Source organism: Phodopus roborovskii, unplaced genomic scaffold, assembly GCF_943737965.1.
Source record: "Phodopus roborovskii unplaced genomic scaffold, PHOROB, whole genome shotgun sequence".
Classification (NCBI taxonomy): Eukaryota; Metazoa; Chordata; class Mammalia; order Rodentia; family Cricetidae; genus Phodopus; species Phodopus roborovskii.
This window is the reverse complement of record NW_026126433.1, coordinates 10,479,545-10,498,856: the sequence shown is the minus strand read 5'-3', so window position 1 is coordinate 10,498,856 and position 19,312 is coordinate 10,479,545. Positions and strand designations below refer to the sequence as shown.

General features: G+C 44.3%; 1 protein-coding gene across 6 annotated transcripts in view; it reads right to left on the bottom strand.

Annotated features, from left to right (window-relative positions):
* Positions 1-19,312, bottom strand: part of Fndc3b (fibronectin type III domain containing 3B) — a 289,153-nt gene that overhangs the window by 29,793 nt on the left and 240,048 nt on the right. For all 6 annotated transcript variants that reach the window (XR_007834627.1, XM_051185896.1, XM_051185897.1 and 3 more), the window contains 7 exons: positions 18,062-18,133; positions 16,115-16,233; positions 14,387-14,492; positions 13,222-13,394; positions 11,844-11,957; positions 11,480-11,629; positions 8,043-8,323 (listed from right to left, as the gene is read on the bottom strand). Coding sequence is in view for 5 of the 6 variants with exons in the window: in XM_051185896.1 (XP_051041853.1) it covers positions 8,043-8,323; positions 11,480-11,629; positions 11,844-11,957; positions 13,222-13,394; positions 14,387-14,492; positions 16,115-16,233; positions 18,062-18,133 (1,015 nt within the window). In the remaining variant the exon portion in view is untranslated. The remainder of the gene's footprint in view (positions 1-8,042; positions 8,324-11,479; positions 11,630-11,843; positions 11,958-13,221; positions 13,395-14,386; positions 14,493-16,114; positions 16,234-18,061; positions 18,134-19,312) is intronic.

Sequence of the window (19,312 nt, the reverse complement as noted above, 5' to 3'; positions counted from 1 at the left end):
AAACATTTATGCTCTTAGGTTTTTACTCCAGAGAAATCAACACCAATACTTCACATAGAAGCTTACCAGTTTTATTCACCACATATGCAACTAGATGAGGATTGTGGTACTGATGGGAGATGTCATTTTGTAAATATGTTTCTCTTATTTGTTAATGAATAAAGCACTGCTGGCCAATAGGAAAGCAAGATAGGCGGGACTAGGAGATGAGGATTCGAGGAGGGAGTAGGGAGGAGTCAACATATAGAGACTTGAGAGAACAGAGGTCTGGGCTCTCTCCAGTAAGATAAGACCACGTGGAAATACTTAGATTAATAGAAATTGGTTAATATTTAAGACAGAGCTAGTTGATAAGAAATTATTAACAGGCCAACAGAATTATATCTAATACAGTGTCTCTCTGTGTGTTAATTTGGGACTGGCACAGCTCTGGGACCAGGCTGGCAGGGAAAAACTACTCTTAACAGGACACAGCAAATCCTTATCCCCAGTAGATGACAGAAAGGCCACCAGCCATCATGAAGGGCCTTACTTTTCCTATTTGTAGTATACAAGGAGAAATCACCTAAATTTCTTTGCATCTCACAGGAGCCCTTAGAAAAGCTTCACAGTATTAGTGGCTGTCCCCTTCTCCACACTTAGGCCTGAAGTGCAACAAAGGCTTTTGCAACCAAAGAGGGGAAATCCTTGAAAAGCCATCATGCTGCTGGAAGCCATGATGACCTCTCTGTGCTCAGGAAGAGGAGGCAGACATTAAGCCCAGCTCTTCATCACTGCACAGTCTGTGAGATTTATCTGGAGGTCTTTGCAGTGCCCAAGCCATCACTTCTTCCCATTCATTTAGGACAGGGTTTATCTATAGTCCCTGGCCAAGACGCTGGCACAGTCATTCAGAGCTGAGCTCCCCATGTATCCCAGGAAGCCCTTTACCCTTTCTTGTGACCTGTGCAGCTTAGCAGTCTTTGGCACACAAAAGGCATTGGGTGGCTTAGAATGACAACAAAAACCTGAGAGATGAGAATCATTTATAAGAACAGAAAATAGCTTTAAAAATTCAAGTTTTAGATAGTTTGATTAAATTCATGCCTTCAGAGCCTCTATAGCAGTGGTTCTCAACCTGGGCCCAGGCCCCTTTGGCAGGATTAGATGGCCCTTTCATAGCAGTCACAAATCAGTTACCCTGCATATCAGATATCTACATTATGGTTCCTAACAGTACCCAAACTACAGTTATGAAGTGGCAATAATTGTGTTTGGGATGTTAAGGGGTGGCAGTGTTCGGAAGGGTGAGAATCACGCTCTATTGTTCTTTGGTGCATTCGGAGCGCCTCATGCCTTTACGCCTATGGCTTTCTCACTGCTTACATTTGCTGGCACCTAATCGTTCATCAGTGCCAGCAAGAATACCATGGTGGCATGTGATGTCCCCCGGTGACCATCAGTCACCAGCACCAGCAGGAACGCTGTGGTGACAGCTTCTTTGAGAACCTGCTCCTTCTTTTGCTCTTTAGAAGTCACCTAACACCGTTAAGCAATGGTTCCCTCCTCAGTAAACGAGGGTGGCGCCACTTCGCTGAACTGGCTAATGACTAATTAAGAAGAGAGGAATGGGGCATATGTCTTAATTTTCAATATCTTTCCATCTGATTTGTATTTGAAGTGGCCAAAAGCACACTGGTGAACTCCAAAGTGAGATTTTTTTTTTTGGAGTTCTCAACACAATGACTACAACAGCAGAAGCCTGGACTTTGTATCACGATGCCATGTGTCCTTCTAACTACAAGGCCAGAACCTTGGTCTGTTTGACAGTGGAGTGAACCATAGCCCAGCTGTGTTCAGTGACTCACACTGACCCATGTGTGGGGTGTGCCCAGCTGTGGGTGTGTATCTTCCTGCATTCCCTATTTTCTTGTCAAAATTTGGAACATGGCTACAAATCCAATAAAAGGGCAATTTTTATTTAAACCACACATTCAGGTCACCAAGTGCTCTCTGCCAATTTATTCATCATTCCATCATGAAATCATCTACCTAGCCCTCAGAACACTCATTCTAACCATCCCACACCTTTACAAGAATACACTGTGTGTCAGTGTAAACAGCCAGCTGTATCACGGATGCATCGAGTCAACATTAATTAATTAGTCCTAAAGACTAAATAGCACTCAGCATTGGCACGGAGCTGAAGAACTGGGGAAAGGAAGCTGCCTCCCTCTCCAGGGAAATGCTACGCGAGGGGCAGAGGTGGCTCAGAAACCTGGGAAGGACGAAGGCAGCTGTTATGCTGCTTTTAGGGACATGGAAGTAATTCCCAGTTTCTAAGTTCCTGTGGAAAGATAGTGAGTACAACACAGCAGATAACAACACTAAAAATTCACTTCAGGGAATCGGAGAGGAAAAAAGCTTTAAGCTTTATTAAATTACCAAGATCTATTCCAAACCTTAATCTGAGAAGTGTCTTCTTTAGCTGAAGCAACAGTAACCCTGAAACTCAGACTGGATCTACAGATTCATCTTCCAAAAATATGCATTGTATCAGTTTTTGAAAGTTTGAAACACAAGGGAAGCAGGATATTGCTTCCAAATCAAGAAAGTGATGCAATCCTGCTCTAACAGTATCTTGGCCAGATTACTGTGAAACATTTTAACTTTCTGCAAGTCTGTAATATTCATTAGTATGCTAATATTACTGATTAAGTCCAATGAAGAAGCATGCATTTCAGGCTGGATTGAAAATCCACCATTATAGTGTCTTTCCTGTAGATGCCAAGTATTTCCTTGCTTCAGAAGGTCATAACAACCTTCCATAATGTACTTTATATGTACTCGGTCAAACTTCTGATAGCAACTGCATTAAAAGAAGAGTGACGTCCAAAACAAATTGTCCTTCAGGGAGAAGGGGACTGTCCTTAACACATCAGTCAGCCAGGCCTCATGATGCTGAGTGTGGGATGTGGTGACTGAGGTCAGGGCTTGGGAAGCCTGGGGTGGTGCAGACACCGGAAGCAAAGATGTTTGCCATGCCCTACCGCCTACCCTCTATCAGAAGAAGGCTATGGCTAGAGAAAATCTTCTGAAAAGACAAGAGAAGAAACACAGAAAATTCCTTTTGTGAGGAAAAATGGACCCTGAGAACAGTTGTTTGGAGAGGTCTCCCTTGAATGGAAGCTGGGTTGGCCTAGGCCAAGCCCCTCCTGATGCCTCAGTGACAGCAACGCCACCAGCGCACCTCCAGACAAGCCAAACTATAACATTGCAAGTGCCTGATTCACTTCTTTCTGACCCAAACCATGCACATCCAATAATCTACTGTATGCTTATGTCTAACCCAAGAAGGTAGCTGAAAGCTCTGCTAACACAGGCAACATTGCCAGGTGACGGCACTTTTAGCCCATTTCACAGATGAGGCAACAAAGGCATAAAGGACTTAAGTTACTTCCACAGGGCGAGACATGAGTGAGGGCCTTAGTCTGGCTAACGACTCAGGACTTGGCTCTTCCCACAGACCACCCCCCCTATCTCATTATGGTGAAGGGGTTATGATTCACCTTCAGCATCGAAAGTGCTTATTACATAGTAAGAACTCAATAAACGCTATTTTCACCCCCTCTACTTAGCAAAAATGGGCATAAGCGAGCGTAACAAATAAGCCTATTTTAATTTTTCGTTGTTCAGCAGCTCAGTGTGAGTCAGACATGTAATGAGGCTGTGATCTTAGGTGACCTCACTACCAGTTACGGCTGGGCAGAGGCAGCTGCAGCCCCCCTGACTCCCCAAGCCAGAGAGATCACTGTTCTGCAGAGAGGCCATCAGGAGACAGACTGTCAGAGAGTAATGAAGGAGGCCACGGAAGTCATGCTAGGCTAGAGTGGGCTGATGAGGCTGCGAGAAAACAGGTGCTGCCATTACGAGGCTCTCCGATGGGGCCCACTAAGGCACGGATTACAGAAGTGGGGTTCAGACACACTTACATATGCTTCTCGTGGAAGCCTAATCAAACTAGAGGTCCAGGTCCCACCCCTAGACTGATTCTCTTTTATAGGTTATTGCTTTCACTAATAACTGCCACCACGTTTCACCCATGACCCACTGACAACCAGTCATGAGTCCCGAGGCTGTAGTTTGGCACACAGAGGTGGATAACAGCAAAGTTTCTGTATGTGGAAGAAAGGAGGTTTCTAGTTTCAAATCTGCCTCTACTCCTGCTGCCTGGGATCTGTGCGCCTCGTCGTACTTACTCCAGTGACAACATGCCACTCAACTGTGCAGACAGCAAACAAAGTTCCATCTCAGAGCCAAGGTTTATGACCAAGATGCACTCTTCCCAATCAGTGTTTACCTTTATTTATCAAGGTGTGTGTTGGCAAATATGGCACAGAAGAGGCGAGACAACCATTTGCTGGAGTTGGTTCCCTTTCAGCGCCACATCCCTTCTGGGGGCTGAGCTCAGGTTTGCAGTCTTGGCCGCAAGCACCTTTACCTGCTGAGCCATATTGCCGACCCTAAACTTTATTTAAAATTCTTTTACTGTTCTAATTTACTTGTTAACTTATGTGTGTGCCACATGTCTGTGGCAGCCTACAGAGTCCAGAAAGGGGCACTGGGCCAGCAGAAGCTGAATTATATAGAAGAGATGGTTGTGAGCCACCTCATGTGGGTATTGGAACTGAACTTGGGTCCCCTGCAAGGACAATATACTGTTAACTGCTGAGCCACTTCTTCAGCAACAACCTTATTTTACTCCACATTAATTAATGAACTTATTTATTTATTTATTTAGGCAGAGACTCATGAGGTAGCCCTGGCTGGTCTGGAACTTGCTATGTAGACCAGGCTAGCCTCCGACTCAGAGAGATCCAGTTGTCTCCACCTCTAGACTTCTGGGATGAAAGGCATGTGTCACCATGCTGAGCTTATCTTCTTTAACATGCAGAGCAACAGGTTTCCCTATGACATTTTCGTGTACACTTATTTTTGCTTGTCTATATTCCTGTGTCCAAACTTCCTCACTCCCAATATCTTCCCTTTTACTTTTATCACATATTCTATTCTAGTCCCTTCTCATATGGCTCATTTCTTTCATATCACAGGCCCTTTCTAGTGAGCTAGCATCTACCCACTCACTCCCATATAAACCTTAGAAGCTCAGGATGACCCGTGCCTGGGGCGAGACCTGATCCTTTGAATCTTCTCATGGGTCTCCAGGAGTTACAGATGTTGCTGCCCCGGACAACACTCTGAGAACCACTGCTTGAAAAGTGGCTTTAGATACAGAGTTTTGATAAAGTCAAGGGACAAGATGGATTGCCTGGTGAGCCAAAGCTGGACCACTGCCTTGGTCATGGAGCTGTTCATGCCCAGGATAGGACGGGCATCACCAGGTGACCTCAAGCCTCTCTCCACTTACAGTCGGTGACTCTACTTGGCAGGACATGTGCAAAGGAATGCTGTTTTCCATTTTTTTCTCTTTAATCCAAAGCACAAATTCAATTTCAGATATAGTTTTAAACTTAAATGTAATACTTTTAACAATTGCTTTTTAATTCCAGCCAAATTCCAAATACAGGTTGTGCCAGCAAACCCTTACTGGGCAGTTCCTACAGTAGTAGGGAGATGGGTCTGCTAGAGCCCCACTTTCTGTTCCTGGGGGTCACTACAGACAGACCTACAGTCCGGAAAGAATGATGTGTAGCTCCTATACTCACAAAGAAAGGGGCTGGGGAGAAGGTTCAGTGGTAAAGAGCACTGGCTGCTCTTCCAGAGGACCACGTTCTATTCCCAGCATCTACATGGAGAGTCACAGCTATCTAAAACTCCAGGGGATCCCTGGGCACGGTATGCACATGGTACAGACATACATGGAGGCAAGACACACATAAAAGTGTTTTAAAGAATAAAGACACAAGTTCTTTATCTAAACCTCACACATAGTGATCATTACTTGTATTTTAACCAATTTATGGGAAAAAAATGTGAGGAAAAGCTGACCAGACCAAAATAAAGCCCTTAGATTTGTTTTGAAGCAGTCATTGCCAGAGCTCACTATAATTGCTGCAATTGTTTCTGAAACATAGACTCATGCAACCATGTGCTGACTAGACTTCTATACACAGCATTCAAATGTACTCCAGAAGCGTCTTTACCAGCTGAACATCTCACTAGATACAAAGTGTCCTTTTAATCTTCACATGCTCCCTAAACCTGCCAGGCACACTGTGGCCAAGAGGGTGTTCAACACAAGTGTGTTTAAGACAAACAAGGAAAATTGTGTTGCTGTTTTGAAAAGCAAACCAATTTTTTAATTACTCAGAAAAGAGAGATGGATACAAAAAAATCCAGGACGGAACATTTGGACCTCACAGCTGCTGAGCTACCTCCTTCTTTAGCTTCTGGGGATAAAAAGGGCCAGAGACAGAGCTTACTCAGCAAGTGGGTTTCACTGCAAGCATCAGGAACTGAGTTCAAGTCTCAGAACTCATGTAAACAGGCCAAGTGTATGGCAATGTCTTGTACTCCCAGCAATGTGGAGGAGATGGAGAAGGTAGTGGTTTTGGATTCACTGGTCAGGAGGAGACTAAGAAGCCAGCCCCAGGGGTTTAATTCTAGCACTTAGGCAGCAGAGGCAGGTGGATCTCTGAATTGGAGGTCAGCAGGCCTGCATGCTGAGTTCCAGGTAGGACAGGACTACATAGCCTCAAACTAAACCAAATCAAAATGAAACCAAAACAACAAACAAAAACAACAGAATTGAAAAAAACAAGATGGTGCCAAGGGAGGAAGAATGACATGGAAGCCTCCCTCTTGTTTCTGTAAGCATGCACACTCATGCACATCCAGGTATACACACACAATGTGTACATGTGCACAATACATGCACACATGTAATGTATACACATATACATACATGCACACGTACCCATGTATGCACACATACATGCACTCACAAACTCAGACTAGAGAATGAGAAAGCACTGCAGAAAACATAAAGGAGACAGCAGGTTCTCTAAAGCAGTGATCCTGCTTGGCTTCCACCATCCCAGGCCCCAGGAAGCATGTGTTTTGTTGGAAGAGGGTTTTGATGTGTGCAGATTGTTGGACACCTGCAGTGCTACTACTGGCTCAATTGTAAGCATTCAGTATCTACTTACTTATTTCTGACTAGAAGCATGCCTGGGACACAGAGAACATCTGGCCTGAAGACAACCAGTACCCCAGCTGCTCTTCCCTCACCACCTGGATAACCCAGAGTCTGAAGCAGGAGTCCCACTGGGCCACATTTGATTATCAAGACATCCTTCCTGGATATCCTAGAGATGTCCTGCTGGCTGCAAGCTTTCCGCTTTGTCTGAGTTATGGTGACTTGGAGATAGCTGGAGATAGTGCTAGATGTTTTGAAAGTCTGAAGGGCCAGGTAGGAGAAACAGCTACAACTAGAAGAAGGGTCCCCATGTGAGGAACTCAAGAGGGAGAAGGGATCACTCTTGTTAGCTGATCTTAAAGGGTGGTGTGTGATGTCACTTTTCACTGGCCCACTGTGGAATTCTGAACGAACTCTCAAGCACAAGTGTTCTGCGACCCCAGTTCTGCTCTGGGGGAGTCAACAGAATGAGGGGGTCCTGCTTGAAGGTTGTCAGCAATGTGGCTATGGATGGAGTGTGTAGCCAGATGGATCACAGAGAAAATACATGAATAAAAAGGGAAAACCAAGGGTATAGGAGCCGAAAGTGATTTCAAGGGTGAGTTGAGGTGAAATTGTCCCTCAAAAGCTAGGAATTGTAGGAACTTATCACTTACAAATTTTAAAGCTATATTTCATTTAGTACTTTTAAATATGTTACAGAGGAATGGCTGGAATGTAGTAATTATGAAGGATTTTTAGTCTCAGATTGACACTGTGGGCTAGTTTTTTTTTTTTAAACATCAGTTTTTTTTTTTTTTTTTTTTTTTTTTGTACTCACCGGTATATAGTCTCTGGAAAGAATTTCAGTTCAGGAACTGACATTGTGGACCAACCAATTTTTACACAAGTTTTTTGTACTCACCGGTATGTGGTTTCTGGAAGGAGGTCCTTTATCACTCGTGTGGTAGTATTGCCCACAGTAATGCACGTGTCTCCCAGATCAATGTTGTAAGCAATGATTTCAGACCCATTATTGCACGGCTCTTCCCAGTTCAGTACAAGGCACACAGAAGGTGTGTCCAGGTGGGCACTGAGGGGCTCCTCCTCCAGGACACACAGCGTGGAGACAGGGTCGGGGGCAGAGGCAGGTGTCTGGCAATGGACAAGCTCACTATATGGACCTGCACCAGCTGGATTAAAGGCCTGGAAAACAGAAGAGTACAGCCGAGTAACAACACTCCATCAGCACATGCCAGCAAATGTTGTTGTTAGCATTATTATTATTTTGGTGTGAGTCTGTGTACGAAGGCACAGGTATATATACATTTGTATGTGGAGGTCAGGGGTCATCCTTAAGTGGTCTCCACCTCTGCCCTGATGTCTAGGGTGGCATGTGTACTCTACTGTTTGTGAACATCTCTTGGGCTCCTCAGTTCACTCGTATTCTATCTTTAAAACCCCACTGTATTTCCTGTCATCTTTCTCATCCTCCCAGCTACTCAGGTTGTACCTAGAGTTCCTGGAAACACCTGTGTCCCAGTCACCCATGTCCCACCCATCAGAGCAGCTGAAGTCACCCTCCCTGGCATCTGCACTGACCCTGGCCACCAGTCTGGCCACGGTGACTAGAAGGACATAATAACACATAAGCCAGAACTTACTTCGCTTTGAAATTTTATTTTTCTTTATGTAAATGTATCTGAGTATATGGCACATGTGTACAGGGGACTAATGTGGCCAGGGAAGGGAGTTGGATATCCTGGAGCTAGAGCTACAGGTGGCTGTGAGCAACCTGACCTGGGTGCTGGGAATGAAACCTGGGATCTCTGGGAAAACAACAGAACTTTCAGCTTGAATCCTTTGATGGCCTCCATCTTACTTGGAATAAAGATGGCAGAATAAAGATGCACAGACCCTACTTGAGGCTCATTACTGCACGTCAAAAGCATCCATTAGCACTTGGACTTCATAATTCATTGTTTTTACTTCCATTGGTTCTGACGACCTCCTTGACAGTCCTCATGACATCCACCTCAGGACCTGTGCCCTTGTGATTTCCTATGTCCAGAGGTCTTTCTCCCAGACCCTGTTCATCTCAGACCTTCTCTGCAGGCTCTTGTTGAGCATTCTAGGTCATCCTCACACTTATCACTAGACAGATGGAGCTTATTTGAGGTTTGATTCCCTGCACTCACTCTGCCTGCAACTCTAGTTTGAGAAGATTTGACACCCTGCTGGCCTCTGCAAATATACATACACACACAGGCAAACCACTCATACACATAAAAAATAATTTTTTCAAACGAAAAGGAAGTGATAAATCAGTTCTCACTTGTAAGAGTGAAGCAGTACAAACTGCAAAACTAGGAAGACAAATTTGAAATTCTAAGCCTAAAGCAAAGCTTACAAGCTTCTTCCTTTGTTAATTAAACAAACAGAATTCTCCAAACAAAAGACAGGCTAAGGACATTTGCTTACATGAACCCCCATGGAGGCTGCAGGGTAATGTTCTGAGATAGTATGTCTTCATCACAATGCCTTGGCCCTTTTGTTCATGAATTTTAACTTGACAAATGATTTCATGAATCTCTATCTTGAAATTCAATTTAATTTCTGTTTTTTTGTTTTTGTTTTTTGTAGTACTGAGGACTGAACTTGAAGCCTTATGCATGCCACAGAGTTTATTTAAATATAAATTTATCACAAAGACTTGAAGAAATAAGATAGGGTGGCAGCCAGGGACCCTTTCTGCAAAGGGTTTTGTGTCACCATGCAGCAGAAGGGAAGTGAGCTGGCTCTTAGAATCAGAGTTCAGCTCAGATCTCCAGTCCCTCACTTAACAGCCCTGCTGCCTCTGTGGTCACATGGGTTGGTAATGCTGAGCCACTGAATGACTGTCCAGACCACACTGCGGAAGTGGTGGTAAAGTCACACAGCCAGCATGAGGCACCTTAGTTTCCTACTGGGAAAACCACACACAGAATTGCAGTTTCCCAACTTTTTTAAGACTCTGGGCTAGCTCTGGACTCTCAGGAGAGTTACATGGAGAGTAACTTCTGCACAGCCCTTACTATGCTTCTCCTAATACCCACATTTCACACATTGGACACTAATGACCCAAACTAGGCAGCTGGGGCTGGAGAGGTGGCTCAGAGATTAAGCATACCGGCTGCACTTCCAGAGGACCTGTATTCAATCGCCAGGGCCCATATGACAGCTCACAACCATCTGTAAGTATAGTCCCTCTTCAGGCCTATGTGGGTACTGCATGCATGTGGAACACAGATAACCACCATTCAGACAAACACTCATGCATATAAAATAAAAATAAATACACCTCTAAAAAAATTAAAAAGGAAAAACAACCCAGAAACTATCCTTGGTATAGTACTATTAACCACACTGGAGCTAATTTAAGTCTGAGCACATTCACCAGCAATGTTCTTCAACTCAGGGTCCTGTCCATTACTCTACTTCCCTTTGCAGGCTTGGCTACATAGAAAATTCTTTCTTGGTTTATACACTTGATTCAAACTCTTCAAAGGAAACTTAAAAGCATCTTTTACTAAGCAATACTATGGCCATGACATACAAATTCCTCTTGGGAATATTTATTTTGGTAATTCTTTTGTGTGTGTTTGTGCATTGTCCGAGACGGTTGGGGATTGACCCAAGGCCTAAAGGGTAGTTCTACCATTGACCAAGACACTTAATTAAAATTTCCCTAAGGAACAAGACAAAAATTCCTGAGTGAAACAAGAAAGGTTCTAAACCACTTTTTGAAAACAGCAGAGTTATGAAAAATGATTTTTTTGGAATGCCAAATATTCAAAAGAATACTCAGAGTTGGCTTGACCATACAGTTAACATCAAGTGGCTGGAATTTGCAGTTTCTATGTGGTTCACAGATACTAAAAAGTCAGTAAGGATGAAAAAGACTTGTTCCTGGTGGGATTTCTTCATCCCAGCAATAGTGGCGTGACAAGTGTTGACCCTCCTGTCAAAGGGTCTGGTTCATTTAACGACAAATACAGACATTTAAAGACATTTTCTATCACCAGCTGCCAACACAGAGACATGAGGCTATTATGAAAGTTCTATTCTATTCTGATCACTTTAAAAAACAGTTAGGGGAGGCCCATATTGAGGGACAATGTATATCCCATAGGAAAAAGGGAGGGCATATTAATATGACAGCTCTGTATTGGAATCCGGTCCTGTTCCAGTAATGGAAAAGGGGCTATGATGTGATGGGTGACCTATTTACACAGGAATGAAGGAATAAACACCCAACAAAGGTGTTTAATGAGAAATGTTTAAGATGAAGCAGGCTTCCAAAGTCAAGAGAAAAAAACCTACCTGTAGTCTGCAGCAATACTGTGCAGCAGGCAATAGGTCTTGTATCTCAAAGCAGGTGTCTGGACCATGGTAAACGAGTTCTAAGGATTCTTCATCTTCTCCCCATTCCAATCTGTACTCGGAGATGTCGGCACCAGGGCTTTCAGGGCTCTGTGGGACATGTTTGTCATTAGTCATTTTACTGAGAGGAGGGCAACACACTCCAGGGTGGTCCAATACGCATAAAGGAAAGGACAACACCCGACTTCCTCACAACTCTGACCACTTCCACAACTGGACGTGATGCAACTGATTGTCAGCTTAGTGTCTTGGGTGTGAAGGTAAAAGCAAATGAAACTGATGGACAGCATGTACCCTGACTCACCTCCCAACCCACCAAGACGCATCCATCAGGTGTGAAGGAAACACATGGCGCTCTGCACTGCCCAGGGGGCCCCGTGGCGGTGGTGATTTCTGACACATCAGAGTAGGGACCGTACTGAAAGAGAACACATGTGTTTCATGCGACAATTAAAGAAAAGCCCAGCAGTATCATTAATACAACTGACCAAAAGTATCACCCAATGTGATTGATAATGGTGGCTGGCATCTGCCTTCCTTTTTGAGACAAGATCTTTCCATGCAGCCGAGGTTAGCCTTGAACCCATGATGTTTCTGCCTCAGGCTCCTTAATGCTGGAATTTATAGGTATGTCCACCACACCCAGCTAGTTAATGGTATTTTCGTTTTGAAGAGCACACTGCCATAACATATTTTCGGAATGTCCTTGGTCTCTCATGACATGTCTTTTCTTTATATTAACAATGATCAACACATCTTATCAATTGGTCTTCTTTCTTTTTAAATAAATTTTATCAATTAATGAAATGCAACACTTTTCATGGAACCCATCTATATATACCACTGAGGCTCTCGGAGCCTTTGGCATTAGTTTATTCTTTTACATTTCTGCCCATCTGACACTCTCTTTGGGCCACCTACTCCTCATTTCCAATGCCCTGCATGTCTTTTAAAATCCACATCTTTCTACCACTTGAAAGAAAAAAAAAATAAGCAACCCTTGGAAACAAATAATAATTAAAATAAAAACAAAACTAGTAAGCTGCCTCCTCCTCAGGCCATCCCATTTGTCTAAAAATAAGCAACTTGAAGCAAAGACAACATGCTGTAATACTTTCTGGGGTGTGTGTCCATTCATGCATGTACAGTACCTGTGTGTAGGTGTGGAGGATGGGGGACAACATCTGTTTCTAGTGTGTTTTCCCAGACAGGGCTGTACCTCACTAAGTAAGTTAGCCTGGCTGACAAGCAAGCCCCAGGGGTCCTCCTGTTTCCACCTTCCCAGTGCAGAGATTACAAGCATGCTTTTTAAAATGGAGGCCTGGGCTCTAACTCAGTGTGAGCGAACACTCTCCTGACAGTCTGCCCACTTCCCTTAGAGAACGTTCATTAGCACTAATTCCTACAACTGATAAAGTTGCTGAGAGAACAAGAAATACTTTTCTTTCATGAATTATTAAAACGCACACACACACACACACACACACACACACACACACACACACACACACACACCCCTACATTCATGGAAAGAAACTATAGAAAACAGTGACAGCATCACTTCTCAAATAGGATCTTTTATACAGTGTAGTGACTGTCAGTGTGGTGCACACACTCCTGAGGAACGTCAGGGGGCTGAAGGGGCACCTGTGCTCTGATTGTTGGGGTGACCTCACACTTACCCCTCCATCATTCAGAGCCCGCACTCTGAAGCGATACACAGTTCCAGGAAGCAGGTTGCCGACAGTACACTCCAGCTCTGGCCCGTGGTACACCTCTGAAGCTACGTCCTCAGGTTCTGTCATCTCCACACTGTACTCGGATACCTCACAACCACTTTCAGATGCAGGGACATCTGAGGATGTAAAAATGTTTTCATCTTTAAGCATTTTTTCTATTTCTGTGTGTGCATTTATGAGTGTGCACCATGTGTAGAAGGCAGTGAAACCTCTCAAACTGGTGGTTGAGAAACACTCTGTGGGTGCTAGGAGCTGGACCTGGATCCTCTGCAATAGCAACAAGTGCTCTTAACCACTGAACTACCTCTTCAGCCTGAATTTTGTGGATTTCCGGTTGACTGTGTTACATTTGATTTTCTATTATTATTTTTCAAAAATAGTAGGCAGTGTGTCCTTTGATTTTTCTACTACAAGAGGAGCCTCCCAATCAAAACAGTGAAAAAGCTCCTGAATGATCCAAACTATCCAAAGCAAATGCATGTAATCATGTTCGACTATATGAAAAAGAATCCAGGAGTAGCAGGGCCACTAGGCAAACCTTCACACTTCGACAGAGAGAAGGGAAGGAAGGAGGGGAAAAACATCTCCTTAATGTCAGATGTAATGCGAAGTCTACATGACTCCAAACTGGCTTAATAATGCTCTAGACATAAGTGGTGAGCAGATGTCTGCTAATGTTCTACACATTTACACTTGCAGTGTGCAGCACACTGGAAGCTGTAGAAGGCATGCTATGAAAATATCAGGACCTGCCACCAAGGAATTTGATGCTACTCCTTGAACCATTTCTTGGTTTAATCCCTACATTCTGCAGATTTTCTTCTCATAGTGAACAGTCCCTGGAGAAGGCAGGCTAGTCCGGAATCTCCTCTAGAAATGTGACCTCTGAAAGGTAAGTAGCAAGAGCACATGCAGCACCCCAGAATGGGAGCAGGAGGAGCAGAAGGGTGTGGGGCGAGGGAACCAAGGTGCCCAGGTTAAGGAGAACACAGGTATGCCCACAGGGTGGCATGGCTTTCGAAGGAAGCCCTGCAGCCGAGTGACAAGGCACTGTGTCTTTATCTCCCACTGTCTTGGTCCATGCCAAGATGAAGATCCATTCACTCACCCCACTCTAAGTGGACTTCTTTGTGCTTTGGTCTACCCAAAACCCTCGGAGGTCGGCACTGACCTGGTGCAAGGCTTAGTGTACGAACAGGGAGACTTTCAGAACACTGTGGGAGAAACACCGGAAAGACCATTGCTTAGTTACTGTGAATTGCTCACACGTCATCCACCAGGCTAATTCTATCCCACAACTGTAAATGGGACCAAAAGGGAATTATACACTAGATTTGTGGGCCTGTCAAGCATTAAGCTCTTCAGGAGGGTCCACACCTGTCTCACGTGTTATATGTGGGCATTCATTGCACACAATGTCAGTTATAACAAGAGTGGTTCTCTGTGACGTCAGATAACTAGGATGGAGTATTGACCACCCTAAGTACATTTATTTTTCTTTACATCAATGTTAGAAATGCCCTTCATGAGAATGCAAGAGAACATAAGACAACAGCTGGACAAAATCAAGAATGGTATCCTAAATGGCCAGCCAGTCCCAGAAATGGCAGAGAAGGGTCAAAGGGAGCACTCGTCCACCAAGTCTATAAATGCTAAAATAACTTTGCCTCCCTTTTGTGGGATCTGCCTGTGCAAGGCTGGTGGTATGAAAGATCGCCATCTTACAAGAATGGAGGAGGCAGGGTGGAGCCAGACAGCTCCAACTCCTTCCAGAGTAGTAGTGTATGGGAAATGGACCCTATGTCTTCAAATAACACATATGCTGCCTCGAATGGTCCCTCACATGGAAGGTACCACTGAGGTGCTATGGCTTTGGTCTGGATATACTCCAACAGAGGCATTCCTGGCAGCCTTAGCACTGTAGCAGAGTGTTCTGATGGGACTTTTATCCCACAGGAGGGGTCTGTCTAGATTGGAACTCTAGGCACTGAGGAATTCCTATGTTATGCAGGGGCTGTGTGTGTGTGTGTGTGTGCGTGCGTGCGTGCGTGCGTGTGTGTGTGTGTGTGTGTGTGTAAAATTCAGGAAAATGTTGGACAGGGCAAGCCTTATATTTAATAATCCGTCTGCTACTGGGTAACTAGGTACCATATTTTTGTTCGTATTAATGGTTTCAAATAATCTATAGTGAAATCACTCTTATCACAGTGCCTCTTTCATGAATGTCAATGTTACACCTGCACTCTTATTTCAAGAGCACTCTTCACGCATTCATTTGATTATATTGGACTGTGTGTGGTAGACACTGAGTCTCCTGACATGCCACCTGCCTGATCTACAGTCATACATGGCTGCTGCCTGCAGACCTACCCAACAGCAGAGGTGTCATTAGCTCTAGCATCAGATTTATAGTTTTTACAATAGTCTCCCAGCAGGTGGCAGTAAAGGACCTGCACAGCTGTGTTAACAAACCAGCACAGCCATGCAGGTCTTGATTCTAAAGTCTGTATTTTTTCCTCCTTGAAATGACTGAAGTCTCCCTTATTTAGTTTGTGCAAATCCTAACTAATTTCATCTCCCTGATGTAACTATCTGAAAGTTATCTGAGAGATAAACCAGTGACAAACGCATCAGAGTGCCACAGAGAATCATTTGGGCCTATCGTTTCTGTGCTGCAAGTGTAAGTCCAAAGAGGATTTTCATATCCAGATGTGACACTAAGGCAGGCAGGCAGCATCAACAAGACACATTTAAAACTGCAACATATTCCGCTGTTACTGACATGGCACTTTCCAATCTGATCAAGAGGCCTGCTGCCACACCCTGGTTAACCAACCTGACTGTGTCCACCGGTGCTGATGCAGCATGCTCGCAGTTTGTACAAAGTACCCGGTTTCAGGTGGGTGAAGACATACTCCGTAGCTGACCCACTGTAGGCCACTTCCCACTGCCCAGCTGTGAAATGAGATGTGTGTAAGTTTAAGCCTTTTGTAACGGCCGACAGTCTCTGCTAGACACAGTATCTGAGACAAAAACCCCAAGTGGCTTCCACTTGACACTAGTATATATACGGAAGCACGTTTTACAACCACTGTGACATTGCTGACTATGAGGTCGGGATGTGGGAAGCCATATGACATGGGGGTTGGCACAGAAGAAGGGTACAAAGACATCATTGAATAGCTGTGAAATGGCATGGTGAGGATGTCATTGGGCCAGCTATGCAGGTGCTGTCCACATGACACAAGCTTCCAGAAAGTCTGGGTGCTGTTGAAGGTGGCAGTCGGTCAAACAAACCTTTCCAGACCAAGAGCTTTTGAGAAAGGCCTGTTGTCTACAGGGAGCGCGCTTATGACGGTGTGCCCGACAGTGCAAACTCACAGGTGAAACCCTGGAGTGACTTAGGAGTCACTTAGGAGTGACTTCAGTCCCAGGGCTTCTGAGACTGAAGGAAGCAGACTGGGTGGCTGGAGGGTGTTCCCCAGACTGGCGCCCACTGGGGAGAAGCCCATCACTACCTACTTTAGCATCAGGCTGCTGGGCTACCTTCTCTCTGGTTTTCTTTTACTTCACGAGTTGTGGAAGACATGCTCACACTATTCTATGGTGTTTAATACTACTGTCCACCAGATCCCTTAGCTGCCTATCATGTTAGACTTTTATCCCTACCTGTGGCACTTGGCCTTATCTGGTCAGAGTTAGGATAAAGCTCCATGGGAACTGGGGATTTAGACAGCAGTGCTCCAATTATGGGGTAGACACCCTACACTGAGGGACAACTGGAACAATGAAAATGCAAAGATTCTATTAATTACTCCCATGCACTGGCCATTTGTCAATGTAAATGTAAAATAGCAGACAAGAGAGTCACTTGTTTCCATGACTCAGGGTTCTCTCTTTTGTCACAGGCATGCATACTTTAAAAAAAGTAATGCTCACAGCAGCCTTACGAGTAAATTAGGTTATGTTTTAAAGTTTTGACAACTATATCTTTTTCTATTGAAGCCCACTGTCCCACTGAAGTTCTTACTACTACACTGTGTGTGGTAAGGGTGCTGCTCAGAGGATGACTCTGTGGAGTTGGTTCTTGATATCCACCTTTACATGGGTTTTGGGGATTGACCTCTGGTCACTAGACTTGGTGGCAAGTCCCATGGCCCCATTTTAATCCTCACAGTGAGAATATGGATGAGAAACCAAACTCCAGAGCCACAATGGAGGCCAGATGCCATGAAAGTCTGATGCCTATCATTGAGCACACTATCACCTGACTGTCACTGGACATGCCAGGATGCCAGGGAAGTTGCTCCTGAACCTCTGCCCACAATTTCTAGAAGCATGGCAGGTTAGGGGAGAAAGCCCCAGGTTTATTTATCCTGTGAGAGAAAGTATGGCAAATTAGGGGAGAATGTCTTGAAGTTTATTTACCATGTGGTTTCAAAATTGACATAGAAAAAAAAAAAAAAACCCAACATGTCAAAAAATGGACACTTCAAGAAGAATGAGCTGGGTGTCTGAAAGAGGAAACTGTACTCAAGGGTACAGTTCGGTGCAGAGGGCTTGTTGAGGGTGCTTGAAAGAAAAAAATATCAAACTCTAGTGAGAGGGAGGGACAGGAGATGACAGACAGACAGATAAGCAGGTAGATATGCCAATGCTTGGCATGGCTTCATTCTATCATTAGAACTAATGGCTGCCTGCTGCTGCGACTATAAAGGATCTGACCACATCAGGACAAGAACTCAGGGGTGTGAATGGGTTGTATAGAAGTTTCCAATGTCACCTTCAGAAGTTCCATCTGTGATCTCCAGCAGATACTTAAGGATTTCTGAGCCACCACTGTCCTTTGGAGCATCTGGAGAGTAGGCAGATGTAAGTGAGGAGAGCACAGAGAACAAATGAACTTATCATGACATGGCCTTCAGTCTGCACTGGACCAAAAGGCACAATTCATTTTTTCACAACCCCTGCCCCTTTAAAATTTCTTTCTTTCTTTTTTTTTTTTTTTTTCTTGAGACACCATCTCATACTTCAGGCTGGCCTCAAGGTTTTGGCAATTCTCCTGCCTCAGCACCCCATCCCAGTACTGATATTACAGGTATGAGCGTGTGTTGTCTCCCTCTTCCCACACTGGCTCCTCAGTGTCAAGAAACTGAATTTCATCAGGCTTCTATTGAAGGTTGTTGAAATGCAAAATGGAGCATAAGAGTTAGCATTTATTTAGTGAAACATGCACAAAACTTGACAAGTGGAACGACTTCCGTAAAAATGACTTTACTCTGGAGAATTCTGAAGTGGCTCTTTAAGAACTGATATTTTTATGCAAAGCTGCAATGTTCAGATATTTATTTTGCTTTATTATTTTTACTTTGTATATTTTATGAGCAACTAGACTCTTTTGAAAAATGAGAAAGGGGGAGAAAAGAAAACTGCATTTACAAATAAATAAAATATTGGAATGGAATAAATTCACTCCATCACACTTTCTACCAAGTGAACTTTATGTACCCACCCAGGGAACCAGATCTAGCCCCAGAGCTTTGACTGACATGTGCCCCAGGCAGTGTGGGGAGGGGGGCTCTGTCAGTTACCAGGGTCTCCCATGTTACCCGGGATAAATGGCCACAGATGCTGCCTGCAAGAGACTTTTCTGAGTATGAAATCTGGAGGCAGAATAACTTGGCCAAACTGTGAAGAATTCATGTCTGACAGCAGCCTGCCTCCTCTACATCCCTAGTCACAGGAGGAATTTCCCAAGGCCTTGACTTTCCTCACAGGGCCTGAGGAAGCTCACTTTCCCAGATCTTTGCATTACACACACTTCCATAACAACATTAACAACAGTGATGGCAAGGACAAACCCAGCATAGAGCTGAGGAGGTTCAGGGGGTCAGGATCTCAGGAGCAAGGGCATGCAATGCAACCCTGAGTCCGTTCTCTTAACCATACTCACCCTCCAGAATTCTTTGGTAACTCAAGATAGCATGCTCGAGCTTAGTCTCCACAAATGATCTATGCTTCAAACTGCACCTCA